Below are 13,524 nucleotides of genomic sequence, written 5' to 3'. Positions count from 1 at the left end.
ATTTGCAAAGTAACCGAGCTCTTCATCCTCCGCCATGGGGTGCGGACGTGAGGAGTAAAAGTGACTTCATGGTGAGTTGTGTAAGAGCGTGGGGCGAGGCTTGAAAACTGAGCCATGTGAGACAAACAAAAGTGCTGATGCGCCGAAAAGAGAGCCAGTGTTTATAGATACAACCCCCCCCAGCAGAAGTCAGATGTCAGAGAGGACAGACAGGGTCCGGGCTCATCTGGGCTGTGTGGACAGTGCGTGGTAAACGGCCAGATATGGGGGGGGGGGTCCTATTCCAGTAGAGAGAGAAAGGTCACAGTGTAAGCTGATAAAGGCAGGAGGCAGAGCTTGGGGCTGCGTCCAGGCCAGCTAGTCAGCTGACGCCTGCAGCTGTGTTTGGAACATCAATATGAGCCTTGTTCAGCAGCAACCCCCAAACACTCGCTCTTTCTCCCTCCCTCTCCTGCTCACTCGGCATCCCCCCTCACCCCTCCTCCTCCTCTTCTCCCCTCACTCTGTTTCTTTTTTTTTCCCCAGCTCTGATTTATGAAAGTAGGGCATGTGCCCATAACTGCTGCATCAAGGCACATGGCTGAGCCTCCAGAGGCACTAAGGCTCTGTTTACATCAGCCCAGACAACTGCACCGCATTGCACAATCGCCACAGGCAAGCTCTGTTATATAAAGATGGGGCCACGTTGGCTCCATTGTTTTTGTTTTTCTGTAATTCCTGAACTGTACAAATCTGGGTGGACACAATGTCTTCTGATCTTTGACATGTCCCTTAATTCAACCTTTAGCCGAGGACATCAAATTTCACATTTCCCAGGCTGAAAATTCATCAAGTGTATTTGGATCAAGCAGCTTGGGAACAGCTCCAGGAACTTCAATAGCTGTTTTGTTTTGTGGAGTTTGTTGTTTTCAGCTATTTCACTCACTCCTGCGCAGGATTTCGGGGGCTTTGTGTCGGAGGTTTATTGTTGAGAAGTACTGGAGCATGAGAATATTATAACAAAGAGAGTGACAAATACAGTGATTTCAGCAGCGAGTGTGAGTCTAAGAGCATGCATGTTTGTTTGGGGATGACAATTAGTCCCAAATGTAGCACCAAGGCACTTCGTGATCAGTTTCCATGGCGACAAATCAGACTGCTCAGCCGGTGGAAGACAGAAAAATGTGTTCTTAATGAGCATGAGCAAAAGCATTTGAGCCAGAGACAATACTGATATGAATAAAACGGCATAATCATGTTGCGAGTGGGGAAGGAGTTGGAGACAGATTTAGGGTTGGGTCGAGACGGTTCATCGGACTATCTGTGTGAGTGAGCAGGTCAGACGAGTAGATGGATAGTAGGAACATATAGTCATCCTTTGTTTTTAATCATCTGACACACAGATGGAGTTCTGTGGGTGTAACCTGTCTTTGAAAGAATCCTAATGGCAGCTGCAAAACACCACCAGCTGCTGTTATCACAAACCATTAACTCATAAAACTTAATGGATTACAGGCCACATTTCCACAGTAGAACCATGAAACTGAGCTCGGGAGTGAGTTCAGTGTAACCTTCCCTGTCCGTACACTAAACCAGTGCTGACTCAACAATGGGCCATACGGTGCAGCTCCATGCCTGAGCCTCCTGGACTACAAGGACACACAATCACTTACAGCCGAGGGCTTTGGGGGCTTTGGACAGTTTCCGATATTTATGCCTGCTTGTGAGTCATTACAGGCTGCATGCCCTCTGTGTAGTCATGTTAGAGGCAGGGTCAGTGCAGCCAGGCCTCTGCACACACAGTACTACACTCATTACTCCAATTTTCTGTTCATGAAAGCCCTGCTGCTGTTTATTATGTAGCACATCATATATGTTGCTGGCATGGTTTCTTTTGTTTGTGTGTCTTTTCCAGACTAGAGATGCTTTGTGATGCACCCAAGTATATAATAATTCTCTGGCAGGAAGGCACAGAGAGAGATGAAAAACATCTTATTTTTCAATCTTGAGCCCTAACCCAAATAAATGCTTTTTGTTTTGTTTTTTTCCCTTCAGAGATAATTTCCCCCTCATGCTTCCAGTCTTTGTTGCTCGCTGTCTTTGTGGAAGTCCTCGTATCCCCGGCGCTCCCTTCACCCTCTCCCCCTCCCAACGCCCACGCTCCTCTCCTCCACTCTCATAACTCAGCTGTTACTTGGCAACGTGGTCCCAGCTGGACCCAGCATCAGCCGCGTTGCCACGGCAACAGAACGCATACACATGCAGACACGGTAAACATGTCGGTTTTTGGAAGCCAGCACAAAAAAAAAAACCCACATGTGTATTCAGCTCTGACTCGGTGCTATAACAGGCATCAAAGGAGGAGCGCCCAGATTAATCGATGTGGGAATGATTGGCAATATAATCTCATGCACCTGCAGCTTCTTTACATCTGTGTTCATGTTAAAAAATGTTTTGGAGAAAAATAGATTTGGAATTGTACATGATGGGATGGATTGCTGATTCTGCACAGTGATTCCTCATCTGGCTGCATTAATCCACCTCCTAAAATGTTCTGTTTTCACCTTCTTTATTAGTCACGTCCTGCGTCACCATACATTTAAAAGCCAAGATCCACTCACAGCCTTGAGTGTATGGCTCTGGGAAACAAACACTCTTCTCCACGCTCTGGGTAACACTGCATCTGTCGTCATAGCAACCTGATCCATCATCTGCAGGGGGATCAATTGATTCATTATTAAGCGAGGCGCAGCCCTCCTTCTCTGCTTCCAGTTCACGTCTACTTACTCTGCCTTCAAGCATCCATTATTGACGTCTAAGGCTGCCCACTCACTGGGCTGAAGAATAAAGAGCTGTCAAGTCTCCCTCATAGAAATATAATTCAGATTCTATATTTTCTCTAAAATTCAGAAAATGCTATTTGTACAAGATGTTCTCTTCATTCTGTCACACGTCTTAACACAATCAAATCACACTTTTCACGGAGGATAAATACAGATAGCTGGCCTAAAATCATCCAGAGGCCATTCCTACATGTGGTAGGAATTGTAAAAGAGGTGGAGGAATGAGGGCGTGTGGGTCTTTGTTGTACAGACAAGATGAATTAGCATTAGCTGAGGCTTAAAAAAAGGGAGGGAAAAATGTAACACGACACACAGACTGTTCAAAACACTGCTTTCTGGAGCAGGGCATTTATAGCTGCAGGGGAAGGCATGCTTTGATAATATCCCCCTTATTCCAGTCTGTCCTGCGTCGCGTGGCTGCACACCAAAGTAGAGCCCGGAGGCACTGGGATGGGTGGGGAGCTCCAGTTTCTAGGAAGGAAAGCTGAGGGAAGTAAAAAAAAAAAAAAAAAAAGGAAGACAAATGTATATTATTGGAAAATGTGTGCTAAATGGATGATGTCAGCTGTGGCACTGACATTTTAATGTCATCTCTCAGGGAATTACATCATTAGTCCTCTTTCCTGGCCTGGCTCAATGCTGGGAAACCTCCTAATGGATGTCAACAAGCCGTCCCTCTGGAAGAATGGAGCGGGGGTGTTGAGCTTTTCCCTGAGCTTTATGAGAGAGTCCTCACACTGAGCGTCATCTGCACTAAGCCTACAGTGCATTTCTGCTACAAGATTAACTCAGTGTTACTGTCCTTATCAGACAAAGTGCAATCATCTCCGAGCTCCACTCTCCACCAGTCCTTTGCTGCTGACCCTAAATGACCCGGCGTGTAACGGCCTCGCGGTGGAGTTGTTTGTTAATTATTTCATGCATTTATAATTACAAGAGCACACTGAGTGGGCAGCATGTGAGTCTCCACAACGATTGTGCTTCTTTCAATTTGAAAAGCTGTCAGTGTCGCCGCTGCAGCCGCACAGACATTAGATGCTGTATCCAATAATTGATTCATTAATCATCTACAAGTCCATTAAATTCAAATCAAGTCCAGGAATGCTGGCTTTCTGGGTGAAACTAAATGGTAAAGAACTTCTGTCTGTCTGATTGACTCCCCTACTCTGTGAAATAATGTATGGAGAGAAACAACTCAAACTAGATAAGGATATCAAAAATGCCTTTTATATGCTAATGAAAGTAGTACTGTGGTTTGAAAACAAACATAACAAGTCACTCATATTTTAGGCAATAATATCAAATCATCACAGCAGCTGCAAATAGACTCCAAACAAACATGGAGGGAGATCAAGGCTTTAGTGTAAAATAGGTCAGATGGAGGATATTCATGGAGCTCAGTTGAATCTCAAAGCAAACTGGTTATGTTACTGTGAGCTTACATGGCGCTATGCTGACATAAATCAACAGTGTGTGGAGGAGAGGCACAATTAGTGCTGAGGGCTGAAATATAAGAGATGAAACGGCGAGAAAATTGGGAGAACAGTCCAAACAATTACATGTAAGACGATCAGACAAAGAGAACAAAATGACAACTAGTTGCTTCAACTACTGCTGTCATCTTATATTGATAGTGAATTCAGCTGCATGGTGGATCTTGTCAGCCTTGAAGAGGATTTTGGCGGGGAGTGAAAAGCTGAAGGTTGGGAAAGAGCGGCGTGGCTTGGCAGCTTAGGATCACCGAGCAATCGCAAGGCTGACCGGTATTTCAAATGAATTGGGGGGGCAGAGGAAAAGCATATTTCCAGAAGGACACAAAAAGAGCTTCAGTCGTAGCATGAGAATCAGATGTTGCGTACGACGTGGCTCTATTCTCCGCGTCACCCTTGAGGACTTTCATTTGAAAGTCAAAGCCCGACTCGCCGTTATCACCTCACTGACTATGAGCCTGTAATCTCCCTCCCCAGTTCATTGAGAAAAGTAGATTTAATGTGACAAATCCAGGGCCCCAGATGACAAATAAGTCAGGAATTTGCCTTGATAAGTACAGCTCACTTTATGGTGCGGCTCCCCCATAGACTGGAAATGGGGGGATATCTGTGTCACTCTATTTTCTGCATTCTGCTCTCCCTCCTGTTGAGACATGAATTAACATCAAAGCATGACCCAGAAAGACCCATGACTGGCCAGACTCATGATTTTTTCTTCCTCTATGACAACTTTCATGCAGAACGTTACAAAATAGGCCTTGAATGTATCGTCTCAGCTTATCACTTCATGCATCCTACAAAAGCAACCAGTGCTTTCTGTCCCTTGTGTAAAGTTAAGAAGTTACTGTACTGTCATCTCTAAGCATGCACATACACACACACACATATGCAGACGGAAGATGGTTACATAAACAACAAAAAAAGTAGCTCTGCATGCACAGCCTGTCATAAAAATAGCGTGCATGAATGAATAACATTAAACGAGTGGGGCAGATAAGCTACCCCCTTATGTGCTCGCCTCAGATTCAAATTTAGCTTTGCGTAGGGAATTGATGAGACACAGAGCTCAAAGCCAAAGTCTTCAAAGACCATGGTTACACAAGATGCAAGGCGTCAAACCCACTTTGTAGTTCTCGGGTGAACGAGTGGGTTGTAGCTGCCGAGCTGCACAGGGTGATACGGCAATAGAGTTCTGCGAGCCCAAGAAAATACGATAAAATATAAAAGTTACACCAAGGTTACACTGCGTGTAAAGGAGAGCAGAAGTGATTTTTTTCCTCTTTTTTTCTGTTGATGATTTTAGTTGTGGGAGTTGGGAATGCTCTATCATGTTTCAAGGTTAAGGTCCCCTTTATTGTTGCCATAAAACATAGCAGGTGTGGGAGAAATAAAAGAGCAGGATCGCGAAGGGAGAGAGAGAAGAGAACGACACAGAGAGATAAGAAGAGAAATAAAGAGCTGATGGTATAATAGTGCAAGTGAACGGTTTCATCATACTCAAATCAAGGCATGCTGAGGAAGGGGAGCCTTAAAGGAATAGTTCAACATTTTGGGAAATACAGTTATTTGCTTTCTTGCCGACAGTTACACGAGAAGATCGATACTACTCTAATGTCTATACGCCAAACATGAAGGTACGGCCAGCAGCTTAGCATAAGAGGTTAAGGTAAGAGGAAACACAAATCGACACTGGTCAAGAAATAGTAATGCACACAAGCCCCATATAAAATGTCAAATTGTCATTTTATATGGATATAGTTATAAAGTATATAGTTATATGGACAAGATATACAGTAGCATGTTAATTAACGAGCCAAGGGAAAGAGACAATTAGACGCAAATTCGCCCAGGGCAGCACAACTTAAAGGGAAAAAAATATGTGTATGAATCTTCGTCTTCACAGCTAATGTCTTTCTGTCTATCTGTGCGCAAATAAAGTGAGAAAGTGAATAAGCGTATTCCCCAAAATGTCAAACAATTCATTTACAAAGCACATTTCAGCCTAGACTACTATGTGGAGTAGTCCTGTCCTGCAACTGGAGGACTGGTTTCCAGTTTCCAAGCTTGGCTCCTCTCGAGAAACCATTTGAATCCCTACCAGCCCCAGGCCTGTTGTGAAATAGCATTTCACATTATTATTAATATTGCATTATTAATGGCAGTCTGCAGCAGCAAACTATTTGTCTTGGTAAAACTGAGAGAACGGAGCGGAAGTAGAGGATTGCTACATTCTTGCGGAGGCCCCACATTCCCCAGAGCACCACAGCAGGGTTGTTGTAGCTCGTACAGTTCCTCCTCTGCTCCCCCTAACCCTCCCCGCACCCCTTCCCCTCCCCTCCAGCCCCCAGTTTCCTGTGCAGCAGCATGGCCGCTCAACACTTCTCTTCCCTTCCTTTTTCTGAGCTCCAAGTCAAGTCAAGCTCCAGCTCCTTATACCCTGCCGCTCCAAATACATTATTTACACTCTCCTCCCCTCCCTTCAGCTCAGCTCAAAAGAATCAGGGCAGAGGGAAATAACACCACTGTATAACCTCCCCCCTCTCCCCCATGCACTGACACACACATTGCACACACCAGCTCAAACCTCTCTCCACCAGCACCACCCCACCTGCTCGCTCTTTTCTCACTCTGCGGGATGAAAATACAGTGCAGGGCTGGGCTGCGACAATGGGAAACTCTGTGAGGCCCCAGCCCTCCCATTAATCCCCTCTGACATGCCTCCCGAGGGCAGGGATTTGCTACAAGTCAATGCAGGAGACCCACAATATGCAAAACAAGCCTGTCTGACTCTCAATTTTCAAAGCCACTGCACTGCCTGTGAGACAGGAAGGCAGATCAGAGAGAGAGGGGAAAAAAATAACTGTGCTCGCAGTCTGCTTGGTTAACCCTTTCTTCACCCTCCTGCTCAGTGTACGTGTCACTTCCTTCTTCTAGTTTCATTCCTAGCCTAGGTTGCACAGATAATGCTGTTGACAGATGAGAACTGATGCTGAATGATATATTTCCTCTCCCATTCGGCTCTGCTGCTATTGTCCTCTTTGTCTCCATTCATGACCAATTCAGCTCAAAGCTGAACCAAAATATGAAAACACCCAATGTAAACAGGAATTCACAGGTCATGTGATGCACTTACTCTTTCTCTCTCTCTCTCTCTCTCTCAGGCAGAGTAGTGCTATTGAATGTAAAACTTTATCAGGGATCTATAGATGAGGAGATAGGTGGAGGCTGGAGGCAGGGTGGGGGGCAGGATGACATTAGAGAGAGGTAGCCAGGGTGCTTAGGTGGGGGGGCTGTCCACACCCTGCAGCTCACACTCATAAGGAATGTAAACAACAGAGCTGAATAGACAGGCTGGGAATACGCATGGAGGGAAGAAACCTGCATGGAAGAAGGGCAGCAGAAGAAGTTAAATTACCATAGGGAGAGCAGCAGAGAAATGGAAAAACAGATGACAGTAAGGCATTGCCCCACAGAGGAAGAGAAATCCGCCAGGATTTGTAGCCTGCTTTAGTTTCACGTGATTGGCTCCACTGCTGCCTTCCCTCCGCTTCACACACACACACACACACACATACACACCCCACACCACCCCTTTTTTTCTCCACCCATCCTCAGACCCTTTGAGATGGAAAAATGGGTCATCTGTGTGGAAGTTAATACTCTGAGCACGTACAGTGCTGCTTTATTTTAAGGACGTGCCTTGGAAATTTTTCTTCTTCCCTGCCACACTGGTGAATGACAGAGAAGACGCTGGGTAATTAATATACTGTGTTGCTGCTGTGCACACAAGTGGCAGTGCAGGAGAGAGTCTTTATTATAGCTGCTGGCACAGCCTGGACACGTCTCATATTTCTCCCCAGCCTGCCCTCTCCATGACAACGTACAGTAGGCTGCAGACTCTGGCACCACAGCCATGACATCAGCAACAGGGCACAGACAGTGTTACTCTGACCATCTTCAGGCGGTGGGAAAACATGTTCCAAAACACAGACGCAGGAGGACTCCAGGCCTCCGCGGACGCCTCCACCTAACAGTCAGTGATCAGCAAATACCTCCCTGGGAGGTTACTGCACTCAGACGATCTCAAACGTAGACCGGTGCAGCAGAGAGTCTGCTGCTTTGCAGAGCTACGTGAAGCTGCCATAGCAACCACATACAACAGAGTTATTTCTGGCTGCCTTAAACTCCAAAACACAGCTGCTCCTACATAACCAGACATCTCTACCGGTAAGACACCTGATCTGTGTATGCATGGCACTCAGTATACAGAGCAGTAATCAAGCTTTGACTTTCAAACTCACAAACTGGAATAACACAGCAAAGGTAATTACTGCTGTGGGTAATTTGCTGACAGGATTTCCAGTAATGAGTTGCGGAGCTCAAGTGATTATAATATTCCCAATACAACATTTGACATACGATTGGAATCCATGCAAACAAATTACAATAGCAGTCAGACTGCTTTGGTCCTAGCTGGTTTGAGCCTCTCTATGCCTGCTAATCCTGCGATTTTAATGTTGCCTTCAGTGACAGTTTATTTCCTGCACCTGTAATGAAGGAACAGGTTGCATCTGTCATCGTGAGCACATTAGAGGAAAGGATTACAAACTGTTAAAAATCACCCTTCCCGAGCACATGGTCTCTGTGCTGCAGGCACAGCCATTGTTATTGCTGTCAACTGGAACTGTTATGCTCTCAGCTCTCTCCATTCAGTTGTCCTTCAGTGAAACGCCATAGAAGTCTGCAAACACTGCCTGGAGCAACAGTTCCCCCTACTGCACAAGAAGAGCGAGTTCCTTTATTTCCCCTTTTCTTCCCCTGCGTGCTTCATCAGATATGAAGAGCTGACTCATAATCCATTCATACAGACTCAAATAGAGCAGGAATGCAATTAGAAGATTGTCATTATATAAAAAGCAGCACAGCAAACACCTCATTGATAGTATTAATATCCTGCTCAGGGTTGAGGATGCAGAGCAGGTTTTGTTTGTGATAAAAACAAGATTTGCTGTGTCATCCTGAAATCAAACAGTGTCACGGCTTTATGTCAAGGCCTGTTTCACTTGGTTTACTTTATGATGGCATGCTTTCAGAGCAGGCGATACTGTTCTGGTATCCTTCAGTGACCCCTCAGCTCTCCCCAGTCTGCAGGGGACAGAGTACGTGGCCAGCAGCTGAGTGTATATTTATGTTAGAAGCAGGCCAGTGGTACACTGTGTGGAGGGGTCTGAACCTGTTCCTACCCCCAGCGCCAGCAGCAGACCACAGCTCCAGCTTGACCTCCAACACAGTCTGTTATTTTTCTTCTCTGCCTCCCCAAAGGACAGATTAACAACGAGTCACTTCTTCTGCACACGCACTCAGGGCCAGAAGACTCGACAGGCCTCTTGACAGGCTTCTCCTTTTCCACCAAATGGCAAAATAGCAGGAGCGCTGGAGAAAAGACTGCAGAGTGAGCACGAGTTCATGGAACACTGTCTACCATTTAGTCTTCACTCGACATTTCTGGGCCGCCGTTCAATTTTCATTCCTAATGTAGAAAAACTATTTTCCCCTGCTCTCGTTTCCTGGCTACCTCAAGGCCCGGGCTGCTCTGGCCAGAGCACTTAGAAAAACAGCTGCAGACAGGGATAAAAATAATTACAGCTCTATTTGTCTTCCAAGAGACACACTTTCAACCAGACCTACTCCCTTCCCCTACAAGCTGCTCCACTTTCACTCTCCTGCACACACAATAAAGCCATTCACAATAAGGACACCAAGGCTCAATGTACTGACACAAGCTCATGTTTCACCATGCTGGTTGGAAACAGAAAAACTGTACTCTCTAGATGGCAATTCAACTGTTCTGGCAGTGACTGTATTTTATTAACCAGTGCCAAGGATTCAGTAACACACTGAAGGTATTTTCCATTTAAATTTAGCATATCTACATAGCCCCACAAGATTACATTACATTACCTGTTCCTTAATATCTTTCTGGTACAATTCCCCCTTCCTGTGGTGTTTTTTTTTTTAAATCCTCAGGAATATTTATCCTTGATTTATGCACATAACACTTTCTCTTCAGCAAATTGACTCTCCAGCTTTCCAAATATAAAAACTGTCCACACTCCATATTTCAAATTTTCCTATGCATTGCTACTGCCATCTACTGGCGAATGGAAACTCAAACTCTAAATGTGCTTTCATTATTTATTTTAGGATTTTACACACAAAAATATATCCAGATATGAAAGACTGGAATGTAAAAATAACATTTAAGTAACATTGCAAAAGAAATTTCAGAAAACTTGACAATATTCCACAAACAAGCACTGTGTTTAGTGTAGACACTTTCACACACATTTCACATTATCAACTGCGCAGCAATATGTAACAAATCGTTTACATACTTTTGTTTTTTTAATTTAGTACATATCAGCAAAAACCCCCAAAACATAACACAATTACTTTTGAGGGAAATAAATAGAATAAAATTATGGCTAGAATGAGATCCAGTGGGAATAGCATTAGAAAGATGGAATGTTTTACTTCTACTTTTACTTTATTTCTCAGAAACGTAACCTTGAGGAAGTTCTTTAACCTTGGAGTGTCATGTTAGAGGGAGATTATCGTCATCAAATGTCCAAAGGTCAAGCTCTGCCTCTGTCATAATCAGGCTCACAACTTCAGTCACACGTACCAAACAGTGCACAAATATCAGAGTCTGAAATCCCTTTATGGAATAGTGACAGCATATATCCATCTCACACGCAATCACACACATTCATTCGACGTCATCTTCTGTTAAAGAGCTGACAATACGCTGAAAAACAGAAGAAAAAAAAAATCGTTCAGGTTATACCAAAAAGCGTATAGCACCAATTATAAAACAGCTAAACTTGTGTAAAACAACCAGTTGTTACTTGTAATGTTAGCATTTCTGTCTTAGAGGTGAAATAACCAAGAGCTACTGACACATGGCTCTCAGCTTTGGATGATTCTAAGATTGATCTTGCACCCTTTCTTGTCCCAGAGACCACAAATAGCAACTGGGGGGTTTATTAAGGATGCTCAGAAACAACGCCATTACACTGAAATGTTAATGGGAGATGCAGAAAACGCTCACCTGGCTGATGCTGGGCAGTTTGGTGAGAAGCATTTGGAAGACTGGAGGCGGCAGTGTCTGCTGGAGTACTTGAAGCAGCTGCTGAGGTTGACCGCATACTGCAATCGCATTGGTCAGGTGGTCCACGCCTCGCTCGAATTCACCTGGGTCAGAGTTAGAAAAGGTTTAGAAAACTGTCTAGAAATGAGAAAGTTATGAAAAGAAGTGCAGGTTAGGTATAGATGGCTGAAGTGTTTCAAAACAACTGACTTGCCTATTGAAAAGTTTGTATGAATAAATTACATATTATTTTAGTAGACGTGCTATAGGAGAAGAGTACATGGAGACATGAAGTGCAGCACAGGGTTGTGTTCCTGAATGATTTACATTTGTTTGCTACATTTAGAAAACAGTGCTCTCTGAGCTTTCTGTGATGCATCTTGAGCTTGTGTATCATGCACACAAGCATGTATATTTTATGTGTGATTAAACTGTGAAGACATGTGGCTAACCTTGTGACAAGAGCTCCTCTCCCAGCTGGATTTCCTCCAGAAAGAATTTCTGAACAGCTTCCGCGTCCTTCATGTCAGGTAACTTCAAAGTCAAAAGACAAATTGTCAGAAATGCACATTTGGGCCCCAATAAGACAAATTATCTGAAATTGATTGTTTCACATTTGTCCTACCTTTGCTACTCCAGACTTCTCACTAGAAACATTTTGTTTTATTCTACCTGCGAGACAAAAGTGGCTTTAGACTATGCTGTTCATTTTGCTGTTGTACAACTCGAGAAACACATGGTTACAAGTTAAGCTGTTAGCTACCGCGTGTTTTTTCCACGAGGTATGTATCCTGCGACGTATGTGAGGAAAATTACGTTAGAGTAAATGTTATACTCTCTACGCTGTGAGTATTTAAAAAAATAGAGTATAGCACCATCTCTATTAAGACTTTTATGATATATAGCTAGCCATAATGTCCTTGCGGTTTGTCTGTCACATGGAAGCTAACATGCTCCCAGTGCTGCAAGTTAAGTTGACTGTTGCACTAACTTCCTCTGCTCAAACACTTACGTTCACGTAGTTTTTCCTTGAAGCGAGGGTCGCTCCGTCGCTTTCTGTCAAAATAAATACAGTATGCGATGAAAAGTGCTCCACACACCCCGGCAATTACCGCGCTCGTCCTACCGCTCATCATATCTGAAACTACTCATAAACACTGCACGCAGCACACTAGCTGGCTAGCACGTTGCTAAGGAAGTGCGCAAAGGAAGTACGTAAATCACGACGCAAGGCGTAATGTCGACGGTACAAGACTCATATCCACATATACTGTATTAATACAGTAAAATATCATATTTTTGACGGGTAAATATGACCAAATACGCCCCCACTCACCCCTTAATAACTCAGAAACTTAGCATTAGCTAAAAGCCTAAACGTTTTCACCAGAGAATAAAAACGTTTACTTCATGGCCGAGCAAAGTGGGAAACGTCCTCGAGGCCCCCAAAGCCCCAGGTTCATTGTATGACAATTGGCTTGTGGTGATACTTGTAACATTGTTTGGTAATATGGAAATATGCCTAAAATAACCTGCAATAGCCATGTATGCCCAGTGAGGAGAGAAGCAGGGAGATTCATAGAGTCCCAGTAGTTACATTTTGCTTCAGGGCCCCATAGCAATTTAATCAGTTTAAATACCAAAGTGAAAAAACAAAATGAAACATAGGTATTGCCTGCAAAATGCACTTTAAGTATCAAAAGCAAAAGCAGTTATAATGCAGAATGCTTTCATGTGTAAGCAGCATTTTAATGTTATAGTTGGTCAAGGTGGAGATCATTTTAACTACTTTTAGTTATAAAGTTAACTTTTTTTAACAATGCATCATTTTAAGCTTGTCATGTTTTATATGTAGAAACCATCTGCAAAATAACTTCTTCTTCCACTACTCACTTTACTGTAAGTACACTTGTCAAATAAATGTAGTGAAGTAAAAAGTACAATTTTCCCTCTGAAAAGGGCGTAAAAGTATAATAAACTAGAAATATGCAAGTAAAGTAGAAATACCTCAAAATTGTAAAGTAAAAGTTACTTTCCACCACTGATGGCAAGAGACACACTG

The 13,524-nt window shown here is 43.7% G+C and overlaps 1 protein-coding gene, 1 long non-coding RNA gene and 1 other non-coding gene across 3 annotated transcripts; 1 reads left to right on the top strand and 2 right to left on the bottom strand.

Annotated features, from left to right (window-relative positions):
* The first annotated feature begins 6,662 nt into the window (after window positions 1-6,662).
* Window positions 6,663-10,627, top strand: LOC122884534. Its single transcript, XR_006379907.1, has 2 exons — window positions 6,663-8,539; window positions 9,635-10,627. It is a non-coding gene; the product is annotated as an uncharacterized LOC122884534 (long non-coding RNA).
* On the bottom strand, window positions 10,494-12,659 carry tomm20a (translocase of outer mitochondrial membrane 20). Its single transcript, XM_044214561.1, has 5 exons — window positions 12,475-12,659; window positions 12,088-12,134; window positions 11,915-11,996; window positions 11,424-11,566; window positions 10,494-11,120 (listed from the first exon to the last, which is right to left on the bottom strand). The coding sequence occupies exons 1-5, from the start codon at window positions 12,596-12,598 to the stop codon at window positions 11,082-11,084; spliced, it is 435 nt and encodes a 144-aa protein (XP_044070496.1). The 5' UTR covers window positions 12,599-12,659; the 3' UTR covers window positions 10,494-11,081.
* LOC122884981 lies at window positions 11,236-11,370 on the bottom strand. Its single transcript, XR_006380031.1, has one exon. It is a non-coding gene; the product is annotated as a small nucleolar RNA SNORA14 (small nucleolar RNA).
* Window positions 12,660-13,524: the final 865 nt, after the last annotated feature.

Source organism: Siniperca chuatsi, linkage group LG11 (assembly GCF_020085105.1).
Source record: "Siniperca chuatsi isolate FFG_IHB_CAS linkage group LG11, ASM2008510v1, whole genome shotgun sequence".
Taxonomy (NCBI): Eukaryota; Metazoa; Chordata; class Actinopteri; order Centrarchiformes; family Sinipercidae; genus Siniperca; species Siniperca chuatsi.
This window is presented reverse-complemented; position numbering and strand designations above follow the sequence as displayed.